Consider the following 19,776-nt stretch of genomic DNA (forward strand, 5'->3'; position numbering starts at 1 on the left):
ACTTCCGCTTTGGAGCGACGGCGCTGGCTTCTCGGGCGTTGCGTGCGCCTTTCACGTTGCAACAAAGGCGAGCGCCTTCCATCCGTGCTTTTTCTAGGACGGGGCGGAAATGCGTCGTGCCGCAATGCAGCAATGGCTACGCATCCTGCAAGGACACGGTAATTACATTCAAAGTTCCGAGTGACCTGGTATGGTTGGAATTGTGGGCTCGTACAATTCCAAGGAAGGATCGTGTGCTGATGCCTCGTGGCTATGTTTGCGAGAACCACTTTTCGGAGAGCGACAATGAGAGGCGGCGGTATTATGGCGCGCATGGTGACAAAGCCCTTCTAGACAAACATAAATGGCCTATCCTGTTACCCGACGCTTTGCCGTCAATATTTCCACACTGTGCCAGCTACTTGTCTTCTGTTCACAAAAAGAGAAAGCCAGCTGGATCTGCCGTGAAGTACACAAAGATTGCCAAGACAGAGGCTTCAGTCGTTGAAGGTACAAACATGCACACTGCTTGGGTGAGAAAAATGAGACAATGTGTTCTGTCACTTCCAACGTTTGCCATCGCTTTCGATCTTGCGTTTAAAAAAAAACATACATTATAGATTTGGTGCGTTAAACAAATACATCACGCAGATAATTGCTCTGTAAGTGATGCATTTCTTTAGTTAATTTTTCAAGGCAATTGGAGCCGGCGAAGAGGTGCAAGAAACACACCCATTCGTGCCTAAAGCACTGTGGTAGATCACCACCGAACGACCTTGAACCGGCGAGCCTCTTTGGTGAGTGCACTGTGTGCATTCTGCCTTCTCGGCGAGCTGACTTACGACAGAGGGCGCATCAGCGCCGTGCCCGACGCCGTGACCTTATTGGGACACCCGAGTAAGCACTGTTTTGCCTCCTCAATAATTCTTGTTTCATGGCAGCAGCAGTAAATATCCAGCCTTAACTAAGTCAACGTACAATGTGAGCATTTTCAATGATTCTTCAAGCGACACCACAGACAGAACTATGCCAGAGGAGGTCACTTTGTGGAGGCTGGACATCCGACGTCTCGTGCACTACCCGAGTATTTCTTGACAGTGAAACTGTTTATCGCTAGGGTTCCCTGAAACTTTCATGCGTGCGACAATAACTATCATTATCAGCAATGGCTTGTGCCACTGATTGAGCGTTTGTCGTCGTATTCTTCCGTAACTGGCTCCATTGCTGCTCATGCCAGCGTTCCCATACTGCCCCGCCAACTACTAAGGCACTGATGGCACTGGCCCACAGTCAATCGGTTTGGTGATTTCAGGCTCAAATTCTTTGCCACAATATATCGCGCAATGAAAACACAAATGTATATAACGAATGTGTATAATGAATGCGTAACCTGAATGAATGCAAATGTATAAAAATAAATGTCTGTGCATGCCTTTCGTCACAATGCCTACTGACCAAGGCAACAAATGTGTACTATGTCATTCTGTGTCACCTTTTTGTCGTGTGCTACAAAGCTTCGCTGTTCACACACCTTCACAGATTGGAATGGCTCATGATTTTTTTTTTCTTTCCTCCATGCATCATTTCCATGTGAGCTGAACAGCCATTCTGGATGAACTGTGGGCACCTAATTTCCCTCTAGTGGCCACAATGTGAAGGTCTGTGGGGTGATGTCCATCAAATGGCAGCAATGATATGCTTCTGGCTCACATGATCTTTTCCAGTGCTTGTCGGTGCACAAACCCATGACCTTCGAGATTGGCTTCCACTGCTCTGAGAAAGCCGTTGCAGAGGGTGCAATTTGAACGCTACCTATTAGTGATAAAAAAATGAGCTTAAAAAAAGGTTACCACCGGTATCTACAAGGTCATTCAAAGCCTCTAGAGGAAGCTTTAGCTCTGGGCCTTCTATCTAAACAGATGGGAAAGGAGGAATAATTTTTCTTGCTATCACACACACAATAGGTTCGTTGCAATTAAAAGCAAATGATAAAATCTAGTGACTGCAGGAAGTGAATTTTTTATTCAGGCTGTCGATATTCTTTATTTTAATAAAAATTGGTTTATGCCGCAAAACTTCAGAAATGAAACTGAAGTTTACAATGCTGTAACTAACCAATGAAAGATTAAATTACAATTTTGTTTACTCCACCTAACAATACATTTAAAGCAGACAAAATTTATATATTATACACATCTGTGAAATGTATTACTAGTTTGTGAATACGACTTCTGCAAAAGTCTTGTAAACATAGTAAAATATCCACGTAAGCTCTAAATTAATACACCCAATTTGTCCACTTTAGATGCTCTAAGGACAATGTTTACAGAACTGCAATATCTGTTTTTGGTGCAGATCTACAAATTTGTAAACTTCGTCCTTCTATTTTTTAAAACTTACTGATTCTCAGTAATTATTATTAACACTATATCAGGAAATCAAAACTCCGCTCTCTACAGTCACAGAATGTTACTTTCTCTCTCAAATTCAACAATCTTAATTCAATTTGGTCCAGGGGTCGTCCCGGAAAAGCATTTCTGCATTTTACATGTATTTGGATGGCTGGAATCGGAGTTGGGCCCCAGCTAAAGCTTCCTCCTAATGACGAAGCTCAGTACAAATGCGTGTACTCTCCATCGTTCTCATGCGAGCACCATTCTGTCAGAAGTGCAGGCACCAGCGCCAGGCTTCCTCTCGGCGACCCCGGTGCAAAGCCCTGCGCGTTTCCAACTCACCGATCTCGTTTGGCAGGCTGTCCAGGCGGTTCTCCTCGAGGTCGAGCACACGCAGTGCGTTCAGGTTCCCGATGGTGGAGGGCAGGCGCCGCAGCAGGTTGTTGCTGAGGGTGAGCACCTCGAGGCAGACCAGGTACTGGATGTCGTCGGGGATCTTGCTCAGCTGGTTCGTGCCCAGGTTCAGCTCCACCATGGTTGTCCACGTGCCCAGGTCTGCACAACCGCACTCTCGGTCACGAGGTTTCAAGGTTCCCTTCCCAGCAGTTGCACGTTCAAAAGAATTGAGCACTTAAATTCCGGGATTTTACACGGCAAAACCACCATCCGATTACGAGGTACACCGTGGTAAGGGTTAATTTCGACCACCTGAGGTTCTTTTACGTGCACCCAACGCAGGGCACACAAGCATTTTTTTTGCATTTTGCCTCCATCAGAATGCGGCGGCCAGGGCCAGAATTGATCTAGCAGCCTAACGTTCGGCAATGCAATGCCATAGAGATTGGAATATCACAGCCAGTGCTCGTATACCGAGGGTATGGAATGGAAGAATATCGAACGTTGGCTGCACTTCTGTGGCAGCTACAGTGATTGCAGGAATGGAGCCAGCCACTGTACCGTGACGTCATGCCACATACAATCCCTGTGTACCAAAGCCGAAACTGAAATTGGTTTGGATTTACATATAATTCAAAAAAGAAAAGAAATGAGGAGAGAGAGAGAGAAAGAGACAAGTTGAAAATGTAATGCCCGTGCTGCTGAAGCTCTCCGAGAGTGACAGCTATACATGCAGAGCAGTGATGGCACCTTTGAAAGAACACACTTTTTGCTGGGAGGATGCACCAGCTTGCGTTACTCCGAAGATGCTGCCACACACTTCCTACGACTTCTAAAATTTTTTTTTGCTATGCTGCAGCATCGTGATGGCCTCTAGAACTGGTTTTTCACTTTGCCTAGGAGTACCATATACACTTGTGTCACGGCTGCACTTTTTTTTTCCCAATCTTGAGGAGGTGTTGCACGGGAGCAAGCCATTTTTGTCCAGTTTATTGGTTCGGCTCAAAATGCCAAACTAGCTTGAATCAACGAAATGCTGTGCGACGACATCATCCAGCCATCAAAAAGCCCCCCTGCTGTCTTGGTGAAGAAAAAGGATGGAACCCTACATTTCTGCGTCGATTATCGCCAACCGAACAAGATCACTAAGAAGGACATACACCCCCTCCCGCTGATAAGACGACACATTGGATTTGCTATGCAAGGCTAAATAGTAGTCAATGGGAGAGATCACAAAAAGACCACCTTCATCACACCAGACGGCCTCTATGAGGTCAAGGTCGTGCCATTCAGACTGCGCTCAGCGCCTGCAATGTTCCGGCGCGTCATGGACACAGTGTTAGCAGGACTGAAGTGGCAGACCTGTCTTGTTTACTTGAATGACGTCGTCGTCATTGCCGGAAATTTCGACAATCACCTTAGGCAGCTTGCGACAGTACTAAAGGCCATCAAACCATCAGGGCTCACTCTAAAGCCGGAAAAGTGCCACTTCGCTTACGATGAGCTTCTGTTTGTAGGTCATGTCATCAGCAAATGTGGTGTCCGCCCCGACCCGCAAAAGACAGCTACCACTGCAAAGTTCCCGCATCCCGTCGACAAGAATGCAGTGCGTAGATTCCTTGGCGTGTCTGCCTACTACAGGCAATGACTTCTCGCATCGCTGAGCCACTGACACATGTAAATAAATGTGATGTCGAGTTCAAGTGGGAACGCCGCAGGCCGGCGCATTTCAAGAACTCAAAAGAAGCATGCAGTCGCTGCCGGTACTTGTGCACTCTGACGAGGACGCCGGTACAGAAATACACACCAACGCAAGTAGCCTAGGCCTCAGTGCCGTCCTAGTCCAGAGGAAAGAAGGACTTGAACAGGTGATAGCTTACGCTAGCCGATCGCTGTCAAAAGCGGAAGGCAATTATTCTACGACCGAAAAGGAATGCCTCGCCATCATTTGGGCTACAGCAATATTCCGCCCTTACCTCTATGGCAGGCCTTTCAAAGTCGTCAGCAACCATCACGCGTTGTGTTGGCTAGCGAACTTAAAGAACCCTTCAGAACGGTTGGCGGGGTGGAGCCTAGACTGCAAGAATATGACGTCACTGTAATACACAAGCCCGGAACAAAACACTCTGACGCCGACTGCTTATCACGTGCCCCGATCGATCCCCCGGCGCAAGACGACGAGGACGACGACGCCTTGCTTGGAATAATAAGTGCCAAAGACTTCACTAAACTGCAGCGAGCAGACCCGGAGCTAAAAGACCTCGTCGAGTATTCGGGAGGGAACACCGACGTAGTCCTTAGGGTATTTAAGCGCGGATTGTCTTTGCTCACGTTACAAAACAACCTGCTTGTAAAGAACTTCTCACCAGTCCGCGCCTGCTACCTTCTTGTTGTTCCATCAGCGCTGCGTCCAGAAGTACTGCACACCCTACATGACGATCCGACCGCTGGACGTCTCAGATTCCCCCGGACAGCTATCAAGGATACAGGAAAGGTATTACTTGCCGCGTCTGACCACCGACGTCACCCGTTACGTCAAGACATGTCGAGACTATCAGCGACGCAAGACACCACCGCAAGGCCAGCAGGATTACTACAGTCAATCAAACCTCCTTGCCGACCATTTCAGCAGATCGGGATGGACTTGCTGGGACCGTTTCCGACATCAACTTCCGGAAATAAGTGGATCGTCATGGCGACGGACCATCTCACCCGCTTCGCTGAAACTAAAGCTCAACTGAAAGGCAGCGCAGCCGAAGTGTTGAAATTTTTCATCGAGAACATCCTGCTGCGACATGGTGCTCCAGAAGTCCTCATCACCGACAGAGGAACGGCCTTTACAGCAGAGCTCACCCAAGCCATCCTGCAATACAGCCAGACAAGCCACAGGAGGACAACTGCCTACCACCCGCAGATGAATGGTCTTACGGAGTGCCTGAATAAGGCCTTCACCGACATGCTAGCAATGTATGTTGACGTGGAGCACAAGACCTGGGATGTCGTCCTGCTGTACGTAACGTTCTCTTACAACACAGCGGTGCAAGAAACAACACAGATCACGCCGTTCAAGCTGGTTTATGACAAGAACCTGACAATGACTTTCGACGCCATGCTGCCACACGTCTCCGACGAAGAAAATGTCGACATCGCCACCTATCTACATTGTGCTGAAGAAGCCCGACAGCTCGCCCGCCTGCGGATCAAGAACCAGCAGAGAACCCACAGCCGACACTACAACCTTCGACGTTGAACTACGTCAAGTGCCAACCCGGCGACCGTGTTTGGGCTTGGACCCTAATACACCAACAAGGACTTAGCGAGAAGATTTTACGCCGCTATTTCGGACACTACAAAATCATCCGACACACTGGTGGACTCGACTATGAGGTCGTACCAGATGGCATTTCGCTATCACAGCGGCACCGCTCATGACCCGATATAGTCCACATTATGCGACTTAAGCCGTTCTACCAGCGCTAATGAACTTCAGGACTTTACGTAGCTGACCTTTGGACTTTCTTTTTTTGGAGTGCATTAATTTGGACTTTGCTTCTTTGATAAGTGTCCTTTTGTGTTTCGCTCTCCTCTTATGTTTGTAGCATCGAGACGATGCTTTTTGAGAGGGGGGTATTGACACGTGGACTTGTTTATCATTTTTGGGTGAGCACCTTTCACCGTCTAACAAATGTTATCACTCAGCGCGGGGCGTGCTTGCATGTACCGGAAGTTTCTGGAATGTTAACGATGGTCCTATCCGCTGTCTGTTGTCACTGAACCCTGTGTAATCTGATGGCATGTATGCGCGACGCGAATGGTTTAGAACTTTCTAGAGGACGTGTGGGCACCAGCGATTTCTCTGGAATGTTCGATGACTCGTGTATAAATGCCGACGCACTTGACCAGCAGATAAGACTTCGACGATCGCTGACTGTGTTCGCCGCTGTCGTTGTTCCTTGAGTGTAGCCTGCTTTTGAGGGCACAAGTTCACCCAATAAAACGCTAATTTCGCCAATCACAGTTTTGCTGCCTTCTTCACCGTCACTACTACATGACAGTATATTTATACACGATTTTACAGTTAAACCTCGGTACAATGACCTTCAATATAACGAAATTCTCGATATAACAAAGTATTTAACTTTTTATAACTTCTTAAACTGAATACTGAGGTTTTACATGCCAGAACCACAATTTGATTACGAGGCACGCCGTAGTGGGGGACTCCGGATTAATTTTGACCACCTGAGGATATATAATGTGCACGCAATACATGGGACATGGGCGTTTTGGCATTTCGCCTCCATCGTTTTATAACTTCTTGTCCATAGAACACCATGCATTTAGAACCTCAACATAACAAAGTGTCCTATAGATGATTTCAACAGAATTAAATTTCACTGCTGCGGCGAAGGAATACCATTACAATAAATGGAAACTTCTATTTATTGCACACGTGGCAGGTAATCTGACGTGTGTCCAAAGAGTGGGCGCGACAAGATAGCGGGGCATTATGTGTGCTGTCTTCCCATGCATTTAGCACTGGAGGTTGCATAATCGTGAGTTTTGGAGGTGCCTTGAAGCGAGAGGCAGACGAAGCCTTTGTTCCCCACTGCCGGCACTTGTCGTGACAGCATCATTCCACTGCGGATAACACGTGAAGAGCGGCTGGATTTGCTTTGTGCCGCTGATGTGAAGATATTGTTGACAAGGCATGAAACTGTTGTCACTAACTCTCAAATTCAATAAAATAAAATTTTCTCATATAAAAGTTTGCTTCTTTCCGAATACCCGCTGATTTGGAAAATTTTGCAGCCCTTTCTACCATGTAAAAAAAAGTCCTGCGGCGACTGTATAAATTTGCAGAAAAGGTCTAACTTTAATTTAATAAAACGTCGATTTAATGAAGAAAATTGTTAAAAAATTAAATTATGGGGCTTTACGTCTCAAAACCACTTTCTGATTATGAGGCACGCCGTAGTGGAGGACTCCAGAAATTTTGACTGCCTGGGGTTGTTTAACGTACACCTAAATCTAACTACACGGGTGTTTTTGCATTTCGCCCCCATCGAAATGTGGCCGCCGTGGACAGGATTTGATCCTGTGACGAAGCAAGAAGCAAATAGTCAATTTTACCAATTTTGTTATATCAAAGTTTAACAGTAGTATATGCACTTCATCTTGTTTACGATCCCCTGCTCACACCTGCGCTTGCATGTTCTCGATTGAGCACTGCTGCGAGTGCCATTTCGGAAAAGGGGGGTCGAGGGTTTATGGGCGCCCCACAAACTGACATGTCTCGTTCGCGATCTCTCCCGAGAGTCACCACTAGACCCGCGCAGTTGATGCTTGTCTCGGACCCACACTCACCGAGGGGTAGCGACGTGAGCTGGTTCTCCTTCATGTTGAGCTTGGACAGGTGCTTGGCACGTGAGAAGATCCCAAAGGGGATCTTGTTTATTTGGTTGTGCTCCATGTTGATGGACTGTAAACGAAACAGGAAAACAAATGAGGCAGACAAAAACACCCTTCACACTTCCGCATCTGACCACCTTCACATGGCTACCACAGTGGCACTGAACTTGTATGGTAAATGAGTGAGCTACAGCGAGTTTTGGCATCATCATCATCATCTTTTATGTCCACTGCAGGACGAAGGCCTCTCCCTGCGATCTCCAATTACCCTGTCCTGTGCCAACCGATTCCAACTAGCACCCGCGAATTTGCTCATTTTATCGCCCCACCTAGTCTTCTGCCGTCCTCCACTGCGCTTCTCTTCTCTTGGCACCCATTCTGTAACCCTAATCGTCCAACGGTTATCTAACCTGCACATTACATGACCTGCTCAGCTCTATTTTTTTCTCTTAATGTCAATTGGAATATCGGCTATACCCATTTGCTCTCTGATCCAAACTGCTCTCGTTCTGTCCCTTAACGTTATGCCTAGCATTCTTCGTTCCACCGCTCTTTGCGCGGTCCTTAACTTGTTCTCAAGCTTCTTTGTCAGTCTCCAAGTTTCTGCCCCATATGTCAGCACTGGTAAAATGCACTGATTGTACACCTTCCTTTTCAATGATAACAGTAAGCTCCCAGTCAGGAGCGGACAATGTCTGCCGTATGCGTTCCAACCCATTTTTATTCTTCTGTGAATTTCCTTCTCATAGTCAGGGTTCCCTGTGATTAATTGACTTAGGTAAACGTACTCCTTTCCAGACTCTCAAAAACTGACTGGCCATCCTGAACTCTTGTTCCCTTGCCCAGCTATTCATGATTATCTTTGTCTTTTGAATATTAATCTTCAAACCCACTCTTACACTCTCCCTCTTAAGGTCCTCAATCATTTGTTGTAACTCGTCTCCAGTGTTGCTGAACAGAACAATGTCACCTGCAAACCGAAGGTTGCCGAGATATTTGCCGTCGATCTTATTCCTAAGCCTTCCCCAGTGTAATAGCTCGAACACTTTTTTCAAGCACGCAGCGAATTGGAGAGATTGGAGAGGTAGCATAATCCTGAGTATCAGAGACACGAAGCGAGGGGCAGATGAGGCATTCCCTCCTCGCTGCTCGGGGGCAGAGTGGACGTGAAAGTGTGGCTGGCTTTGCTTAATTCATACCACCAATGTGAAGGTATCGTGACATGGCACAAAACCCTATCTTTCTCGTCTCAGACTCTCACATTCAACAAAAGGAAAATTTTTTTTTCTGAAAATTTTGTGGCCCCTTCCAAGTAAAAAAAAATAGCTCAGTGACTGCACATATCTGCATAAAGGGTTGAACTTTAATACAACGAAATGTCAATATAACGAAGCAAATTGCCAATTTTACCAACTTTGTTATATCGAGGTTTAGCCATATACACTTCTCCAAAGAATATCCATAACTTGTGAATAGGGCATTTGCTAAACTCCCAAAACAAGTTGGCAACTTTGTGCAGGCTGAGAAATGATGCATCGTACTTGTCTGCTTCAAATTCAATTACAATTCAATTCAAATTTGAGTAGGCTTAGTGAGTGAGCCATTGCTAAAACCCAACAAAGCGGGGATGCTGTTTAGACACTGTCAAACTAAGCCATATTGTCAAATTCAGGATCCCGTCTTCTATGATTGGCTCAAAACACTGCAACATTAGAATTTAACAAGATGGCACAAATTGATAAGTATCAGCAGCCTCGCTAACAGGACTGCATCGGCCTGGCCTTAGATTGTGCCACACTTGTGGTCAGATTCACACACAATAGTCACTACGCTTGGTAAGCGCGCATTTGACGCATTCAGCTTAGTTTAGCTTAGAAAGCAGTGAACAAATAATATTGTGCAGCACAAAATTGCGATGGTATGTGACAGACATACACAGGAATCATGCCAAGCTGTCTATGCCGTAAAAGGGTTAAGAGCATCCGCGTCTTACGGTGACTGTGGTGAACTGGGCCGGTCCCCCCGACGGGTACGAAGAGAAGTTGTTTCGTGATAAAGTGAGGGTGTGCAGATTCGTGAAGCTCGCTAAAAGTCCTTCCTGCAAGGCACAAAAGGAAAGAAAGAAAGAAAAAAAAAAACAAAAAGCAAATGTCAAGTGGTGAAGGCACCATTGTCTCAGTTCAAGCCATGACAACAGTGAACTGTGCACACAATACTAAGATTTAGCGCACACTCATTGCATCACAGCCATTCTCAATCCTGTAATGCCCAAGCACAGTTCCACATAAAGCAAAATTAGAAAAACTCATTGACCTTTTATTTTTGGCCATTGAGATTAAAGTTGAACAAAAGACGAGATGTTAATTTAGTTATAACTTAATTAGTATAGCCATCAATTATTCAGATCAGTGATTGGTGTGCTAAACTATCCACAACTAAACACTCACTCCAACGTATCAAAGACTAATAGGATGCTTAAGGTTCGCCTTTAAGAGTGGAATGCCACCCCCAACAGCATTCAAAGATCCCGGACTACTTCTCACACTTCCCAGCAACTACCGCTTATGTAACTGTAATGTCTACTGGGAAACGCTGAGGCGAGCGCCATGCATGAAGGTGAGCTTTCTGGTGGAAACACAGCCTTTTGCATGGGCCTATCCCAGAGATAGCATTACAAAATTTTTTGGTTTCTGTTATTGTTTCGCACTTTTAATACAGTTAACCCTTGATATTGTCGCGTATACCCTGCTAGAGTATACAAGCTGAATGAAGATACAGGCGGTTGCACTTTACAAAAGCATAAGCGGCGACGCGCGATGCCGAGATGAACTTCGTTCTCTTCTTCAGTCCCTTGCACCGCCACACCCATGTGGCATTACCCCTTCTTCAAAAAAAAAAAAAAAAAAAAAAAAAGGAAAGCATACATAGGCTTGACCTGAGAGCGCCGAGATGCTCTAGGGCGAACACATAGGCTATGGTAACAATCACTGTGGTGTTCGATATAGTCACAAGGCACTGATGGACGAGCAACAACAAAAAGTAACCGAAGTGGCTGAAAATGTCGAATATTAGGGGCTATAGTAAGGTTTCAACCGCACAACGTGCACAATCTGAGATTGCGGTTGTCGGCGTCGGGGAGGCTGGCTTCCGTCAGGAAGGACTTCCTAATTCACATCACTAATTTGCTGCAACACTCTGTAAGGTCCGAAGTAGCGACTCAAAAGCTTCTTGGATAGTCCTTTTCGGAGCACGGGAGTCCAGACCAAAACTTGATCACCAGGTTGGAACTCGACATATCGATGGCAGAGATTGTAACGGTGTGCATTGATGCCCTGTTGTTGTTTTATGTGCACTCGGGCAAGCTGACGGGCTTCTTTCGCGCGTTGCACGAAAAGTTCGGCATCTTGGGCGAGGTCAAGATGATTGATGTTGTCGCACAGCAGCATTGCTTCTAACATAGTCTGAACTTCACGGCCGTAAGCAAGGTAAAACGGTGTGAAGTGTGTTGTTTCTTGCGTAGCAGTATTATAGGCAAACGTTATGTAAGGGAGTATCTCGTCCCACGTCTTGTGCTGTACGTCTACGTACATAGACAGCATGTCAGTCATCATTTTGTTCAGTCGTTCGGTCAAGCCGTTTGTCTGCGGATGATAGGCAGTTGTCCTTCGATGGGTCGTGCAGCTGAGTTTAAAAATGTCTTCAATGAGCTGTGGTGTAAAGGCTTTGCCTCGGTCTGTGATGATGTGTGATGGGGTGCCATGCCGTAGGACGATGCTCTGTATGAAAAACTGGGCAACCTCGGAAGCTGTGCCTCGAGGCAGCGCCTTTGTCTCAGCATACCGCGTTAAATAGTCCGTGGCGACGATTATCCACCTGTTGCCAGAAGATGACAGTGGAAACGGGCCCAGAAGATCCATGCCGACCTGGTCGAAAGGTTTGGCAGGTGGGTCAATTGGATTCAGCAATCCCGCAGGCTTCACAGCTGGCAACTTTCGGCGCTGGCATTCATGGCAGGATTGGACGTAGCGCTTAACACACTCGGCGAGTTTCGGCCAGTAGTAGGATTTGCGCACTCTATCAAGCGTTCGCGTAAAACCCAAATGGCCAGACGGAGGCTCGTCATGAGAGGCGAACAAAACTTCGGCACGGAGGTCTGCTGGAACGACCAAAAGGTAGGTCTTGTTGGTGGCAGCGGAGTTCTTCTTGTACAAGACGCCATGTCGTAAACAAAAAGACGACAATCCTCGAGCGATATGCTCGGGTATTGATGGGTTTCGTCCTTCTAGATGTTCGAATATAGGCCGTAGTGCGTCGTCTGCGCACTGCCGTGTGGACAAATCAGTACAGCTTACGGCCCCAAGGAAAGCGCCGTCGTCCTCAATGTCGTGGTCAGTAGTGTCGATAGGGGCGCGCGAGAGTGCGTTAGTGTCTTCGTGTATGCGGCCCGACTTATACACGATGGTCACGTCGTACTCCTCCAAACGTAGACTCCACCGTGCCAGTCGTCCAGAAGGGTCCCGAAGATTTGCAAGCCAGCATAACGAGTGATGATCAGTTACAACTTTGAATGGGCGGCCATAAAGGTAAGGTCGAAATTTGGCCAGCGCCCATACGACGGCAAGACACTCTTTCTCCGTGGTGGTGTAGTTGGTCTCTGCACGCGATAGTGTGCGACTTGCATAGGCGATCACTCTTTCAATACCTTCCTGCCGTTGTACAAGCACAGCACCAAGACCAACATTACTGGCGACTGTATGAACTTACATGTCCGCCTCCTCGTCAAAGTGGGCCAAAACTGGTGCTGACACCAGACGTTGTTGAAGCTCGGTGAAAGCAGTCTCTTGCTCTGAGGACCAGACAAACAATACATTGTCCCTCGTGAGGCGAGTCAGCGGCTCCGCCATCTTCGAAAAATTTTCAATGAAACGTCGGTAGTATGCGCAAAGGCCCAGGAAGCGTCAGACACCTTTCTTGTCAGTCGGTGTTGGAAACGAGGCTACAGCGGCAGTTTTCGCAGGATCGGGGCTAACGCCTTCCGCGCTGACCACGTGTCCGAGAAACATCAGCTCCTTGTAGCTGAAATCACACTTCTGAGGTTTAAGGGTGAGGTTAGCCGATCGGATGGCTTCAAGAACTTGCCGCAGTCGTTTCAGGTGGTCGTCAAATGTCGCCAAAAAGACAACCACGTCGTCGAGATAGACGAGGCAGCTTTGCCACTTCAGACCAGTGAGAATGGTGTGTATCATTCGCCGGAAAGTTGCTGGTGCCGAACAGAGACCGAAAGGAAGTACTCTGAATTCGTAAAGGCCATCTGGAGTGATGAAAGCAGTTGTTTCGCGTCGACCTCAATTCGCCAGTAACCGCTCTTTAGATCGAGAGACGAAAAATACTTAGCTCGTCGCAACCTGTCTAAAGAGTCATCGATACGTGGTAGTGGGTACATGTCCTTCTTGGTAACATCATGGAGGCGTCACACAGAAACGAAGCGTTCCGTCTTTCTTCTTGACTAGAACGACCGGGGAGGACCACGGCCTGTGCGAAGGCTGAATAACACCACCATCTAGCATCTCCTTGACTTGGGCTTGAATTGCCTCACATTCTTTCGGCGGATGTCGTTATTCGGTGCTTCGTGATTGGCGTTTCGCCCACCTTAGTAGCCCGAGCAAAGCACGCGCGGAATTCGTTCAAGAGTTCCTGCAGTGCGCTCTTTTGGTCGTCCGTAAGCTCGGAGTTTACATCGATGCCTCTGAGCGAACCGTCGTCTGTGTGCACTTCAGAAGAAAAGCACTCGACGATGTCCGTTGATGGTTCGGCATAGGCGATGGCAGTGCCACGAAAAATGTGCCGATGCTCAAAGGTAAAGTTGGTAACGAGGACCGTTGCCTGGCTATCACGAAGTTCCACAAGGCTTCGTGCTACACAAATACCTTGTGCCAGCAACATAGAAATGTTGCCTTCTACAATGGCTTCACCGTCTTGTAGCTCGTCGGACTTGACCGGAACCATAACACTCGCACGCAGCGGTATTGTGATGCTCTCGTCCGAAACGCGAAGTGCAGATCTGTGTCCAATGGCGTCGGTCTGTGTTGCCCTTTGTGCCGAGAAAGTGATGCAGCGCTCGCGGAGGTCAATAATGGCACCATATTCCCGGAGAAAGTCCATCCCAAGAATTAAATCGCGGGAACACTCGCGTAGAACTAGACAAGTGACGAGAAAAGCAGCCCCGCGAATTTCTACTCTGGCCGTGCATAGGCCAAGCGGTGTGACGACATGGCCACCTGCCGTACGAACTGGTGCCCCGTTCCAGGGCAACGTAACTTTTTTCAGAACGCTCGCCAGTTTTCCACTAATAATAGAGTAATTGGCGCCGGTATCTACAAGTGCACTCATTTTTCTGCCGTCGATCAACACAGGTATGTCCAGTGAAATCTTGTTCATGAAAACTGGTTCTGGCGTCATCATACTTTCGTTGTTCTGCGGTCGGCACGATACGAGGTCTTGAGCACGTCGAGTATCAGCGGCCCCGCCTCGGAAGGTCGCTGACGTCAGTTTTCCCGGCGTAGACTTGGGGATCGCCCTTGCATCGTCCTCGAGGTGGTATCGCGGGCAGGGAAATATCGCCGCGGTGATGGTGAGCGTGACTGCCACTGCGATGGGCCCGGCCTGCGCTGCTGTTCGAGGAATTCTGCGATGTCGGGTGGCCTTTGGCCGAACCTAGGTCGAGGTGAATCGACAGAAAAACCTCGCAGTCTGAGTCGTCGGTAGGGGCACTCCCGATACACATGACCAGCTCCGCTGCTGTGGTAGCACAGCGGTCGTCAATCAGGTGCTCGCCAAACCTCCGATTTCCTCGCGGGTGTTCGGCGATCGTCGAAGTACGGTAGCGGACTTGTCGGAGCGGCTTGCGCCGATTGCAACACGACTGGCAGCGCCACATAAGCAGGTGCGAAAGCTTGGACGGGGCTCATTAAGGTTTCTGCGTAAGTCTTGCGCCAGGATTCACTTGGCAGAGGTGGTGCTTCACTGCTGGAAAGAGATGCCTGCAGTGCCTGCTGTACTTCTTTGCGTACGACGCTGGTGAGGGAGCTGACTGGAGGTGGCGACGTACCGTGGTGCTTCTGCAGCTCATCGCGAACCACTGAGCGAATCAGCTCGCAAAGCAAGGCGACGTCGTACCCGAAGCCTACCGGCGTATCCGGAGTACAAGCGGCATTTACTTGTCGGTTGTACAAATTCGACCGTTGCTGAAGGGTTTTCTCCATCGCGGTGGCTTTGGTGAGGAACTCTGCAACAGTCTTGGGCGTATTCCGAACAAGACCGCCAAGGAGCTGCTCCTTTAAGCCTCTCATCAGATGATGCACCTTCTTCTCTTCCGACATGCTCGGACCAGCACGCTGAAATCGACGCGTCATGTCCTCCACGTACATCGTGACGCTCTCATTGGGCTTTTGAACACGTGACTGAAGGGCCCGCTCTGCTTTTTCCTGGCGATCAGGGCTGGAGTAAGTCTCTAGTAACTTGCGCTGGAACTCAGGCCAGGATGACAGGGCACTTTCGCGGTTCATAAACCATGTGCGAGTACCATCCTGGAGGCTGAAGTAGACGTTCCTGAGTTTGGCGTTGTTGTCCCACTCGTTAAACGCAGGCAGTCTTCAACGTCTTCAAATGTGTCGCCATGAAAGGCAGTCGGCACTTGGGGGTTCAGTAGCGTTAGGTAAGTCGGTGTCACCCGTTCCGTAGAAGTCGCAGTGGTCGCAGTCATCACTTTTTCCTGGAGGTTTCCGAATTCTGGGGTGAGGCCTCGAATTCGCCGGCTTGTGCGGTGAACTGGAGTCAACTCCAACTGTGGGGCGGGGTTCTTGCTGCCCAGTGGGGTCTCCTGCATAAGTTGAGCGTACCCAGCACCTCCACCAAATTGTCGCGTATACCCTGCTGGAGTATACAAGCTGAATGAAGATACAGGCGGTTGCACTTTACGAAAGCGTAAGCGGCGACGCGCGATGCCGAGATGAACTTCATTCTCCTCTTCTTCAGTCCCTTGCTCCGCCACACCATGTGGTAATATCACAAACTTCAATATAACGAAATTTTTCTCAGTATAATGAAGTATTTAACTTTTCATAACCTCTTGTCCATAGAAAACCATGTATTTAGAACCTCAATAAGATGATGTGTGTTTGTATGCAATATTAATATAACGAAATTTCACTGCCACCACTAAGGAATGTCGAGACAATATGGGACGGAGATGGTCAAATGATTGAATTACAAGTGGCTTCTTGCAAACACATCTGTGCCCTTTATCGTGCTAGTGTTTTGACAGCTATTGTTCACGGTCATCGAGCGAGATCTGTTCATGTCTGCCTGTGCACGCATGCGACGCCATGCTTGCTAATATAATTAGTAGGTGAAGATTAGTGACAATTTATATGTCAATGAAACTACGAACCTTACTTTGTGCAATTGTGTAATACTTTGCTGTCACTGTCAATGTTTCACCTTTTGGATGAATCTGCGACTCTCTTGTTATTGAATTTTATTTTTTCTGGTTGCCTGACAATTTGCAAATTTCTTTTTTAATGTTCCTTCCAAGTAAAACAATTACTTGCATGGTTGCACTTATTTGCATAGAAAGTCACATTTCAATATAACTAACGTTCTATGTAACAAAAGTAAATTGTTCATTTTACTCAATTTCTTATAAACTATAAAAGAAAGGTATGCACAAAGAAGGCTTAGTGGACAAGCTGCAACAGGACGTTGGCTGGATTTGGCTCTTTGATTACGCTAACCTTGTAGTCAGATGTTTAAAAAATTCAATAATTTTTAAACATCTAATGAGAGAGAGAGAGAAGGTAGGGAGGTAAACACCTAATGAAATTTAGGAGTTGTGAAGGACTTCAACACAGAGTTTTGATATTCAACGTTTTCCAAGGGGTCCGAAAGACAACAAATCTCAATTTGGACTCCTTTGCTATGTTTAAATATCAAATATGTTTCTGCCCTTTTCTTTGTATCAGTGTTTAGTTTCAAAAATCATCTTTATTTTGCAACATTTTTTTTAATTTGGTGTGACACTTAGCAAAATTTTAATTTTAAAGGAGGTTCCTTTTCATCCCAGTGCTTTACAACCTCCTCATGTACCGTATATACTCATATAAGAGCCACACTTTTTTTTCTAGAATCTCTGCTGGGTGCAGCCCTCACAGGAATGAGGCCAATGACTGCCCCCTAAAGGCTCGTGCTGTTTCTGCACCTGTGGCAGAGAGCAAGAGAGGCACGAATGACACAATGCTGCAGTAAATGACCGCGGATGCCGGCCCATCGTCCCTGACCAGCGTTGACCCAAAGAAGGGCTCCCTTCTCCAGAGGCTAAATACCACCAATCTGACTGGAAATACTACCAACACAGCCAAGATGATGCACCACACAAAGAAATAATAGTGCGGCGGTGGCGGCCCGAACGGTGTCGACAAAAAAGCAGCTAGCGTCATCTAGTGGCAACAGAACTAACTTTGCTTTCCGGTGGGATGTCTTGAATTTTCCCCCCAAATTTTGCTTTCCAAAGTGGAGGTGCGGCCCTTACACGAAGGCATTCCTTACAAAAGTATATATGGTAAGTTATGATCTAACATTCTTTGTTAAGAATTTAGGAATAAATATCCTGAGCTTAAAATTTGTGAGAGGGTAAAGGTATCATTAAAGAATTAATGAAACCTTCCCAATGAGAGAATAGATTCTTAGGAGGAAGTTGTGGGACTCCTCATATCCCACGAAGTGCAATCCAGTTTGGGGAGAGGGGAAGCCTTTCTTTCACAGGTGGCACACGGGAATCGCAAGTGCTATCAGCACCACCGGATGTGTCATGTGAAATTACTTGAACATTGTTCGAGCCTCTTTGGTGCCCAGCAAGCAGCAAGTGTGGAAGGCTTCACCACAGCTCGTATTTTTCTGCATGTGGTCAGTCAACAACGTCTCTGCCCTGGCAGTCGCTGCGACCACCCGTACCCCACCTGCTAAGACGGCAGCCCCTCTTTACGTAGCTTATCACAGTGCAATCTCTATATAATGGACTTCAGGGGACTGCAGTAAATTGTTCACCATTTTGAAAGATCGCTACAGTGAAAGTGCCAAAATTAACCATTCCACCCATCAACCCATCAGTTCATAAGTTGTCACCATATGAGTTAGTACCGCCGAAAATGTCGCTGTTAGCTCTCAACACGCGGTGTGGCAATTTTCCATAGATTCCGCCGCAACGCCTGTTTTGCGTCGGCGCAAAACAGATGCCAACGCAGAGAAAACTACTGACAAAAAGGTAGCTCCATGTCGCCTACAAAGCGCAATGTTTCTCGATTTTTGTTTGCTTTTCACATTCCTTGCCGTGGACACCGCAACTGTCTTGCTCGAGGCGTACACCTGAATGATGTCAAAGTGCAAGCGATGCTGTTCTGGAAAGTGCAAAGTGCGACTGTGTGGTATCCCCGCGAGTATGGAAGTTACATTTTACCACGCACGTAGCTGCGTCTGGAAAAAAGTTAAAGAAAGAGGTGTCCGCAGAAACAAGGCCGAAGGAAGGGACATGCCTCCGTTGCTAGGCAACTGTAGCGACACTTTTCTAGGCGGAGCAGCATGCGCTCGCAAAACCTGATGCGCCGTTGCCTCTGCTCGCCCGCATTCTTTTTTTGTCGGGCACCGTCTCAGGTTTTCTGAACCCACACGCCGCGACGTCCGCCCTCTACGCCTTGTCGTCTGCTAGCCTACTGTTTCGGCTGCTGTGCAAGATACTCGGAAATCTGAGAATCCCCAGATTTTGGAATGTTAGTTCGTAGTACTGAGGTGTTGTTAACATCACAGGGTAACTAAACAGACAGTTTTAGCAGAGCGTTGCTTACGCTCCGCTCTGCACAAATTTCCCCCACACTGGTGGCGGCGTAGAATGCATTGATTTCGCTTATCTAACAAGCACATCTCCCAGAGATGACACTGACAGGCTCCCAGCTTGGCTGTAGGACAGTTACAAAAGCAACTAGACGCACCCTGACGCTCCGCTAAATCGGGTTCCTAGCGGAACGTGATCAGCGTTCAATGTTCCGCTGTCGCTACGTGCGCTGTGCACAAGCGCGTCAGTGTTCTTGGTAGCATTTTGCTCAGTGGCTGTGTGCAAATTGTTATGATAGGCCAGTCTGAGCGGAGTGGACCGTAAACGCTTTACTAAAATTCTCTAATAACGATCATTACTCAGAAGTTCGTAGTACCATATTTACTTGATTCTAACGTGCCCTCGATTGTAATGCAAACGTGTTTGTCGTGACCTAAAGAAAGAAAACTCCTTCACAGTACCACCACACATCATTACTTCATACATAAATACAACCTTTTCTCATTTGGAAAACAAAGATTTATTCCCAATACACTAAAGTTGTAAGAAATAAAAAAAGTTGCAGTTTCGCCCCGAAAGGTGAAGCGTTGATTGCGGTAGCAAATTAGTAGACAGCTATACGAAAAGTAAGGATAATAGCTTTATCGGCCGTATGAACTTTTAAACATTCGCTTACTAGCTAAATTAACAAGCATGGTGTCACGCATGCACAAG

The 19,776-nt window shown here is 47.3% G+C and overlaps 1 protein-coding gene across 4 annotated transcripts in view; it reads right to left on the minus strand.

Annotated features, from left to right (window-relative positions):
- Positions 1 to 19,776, minus strand: part of LOC126517380 (uncharacterized) — a 147,965-nt gene that overhangs the window by 17,947 nt on the left and 110,242 nt on the right. For all 4 annotated transcript variants that reach the window (XM_050167092.3, XM_050167094.3, XM_050167093.3 and 1 more), the window contains 3 exons: positions 10,174 to 10,278; positions 8,136 to 8,250; positions 2,715 to 2,927 (listed from right to left, as the gene is read on the minus strand). In XM_050167092.3, coding sequence (XP_050023049.1) covers positions 2,715 to 2,927; positions 8,136 to 8,250; positions 10,174 to 10,278 — 433 coding nt within the window. The remainder of the gene's footprint in view (positions 1 to 2,714; positions 2,928 to 8,135; positions 8,251 to 10,173; positions 10,279 to 19,776) is intronic.

Source organism: Dermacentor andersoni, chromosome 11, assembly GCF_023375885.2.
Source record: "Dermacentor andersoni chromosome 11, qqDerAnde1_hic_scaffold, whole genome shotgun sequence".
Classification (NCBI taxonomy): domain Eukaryota; kingdom Metazoa; phylum Arthropoda; class Arachnida; order Ixodida; family Ixodidae; genus Dermacentor; species Dermacentor andersoni.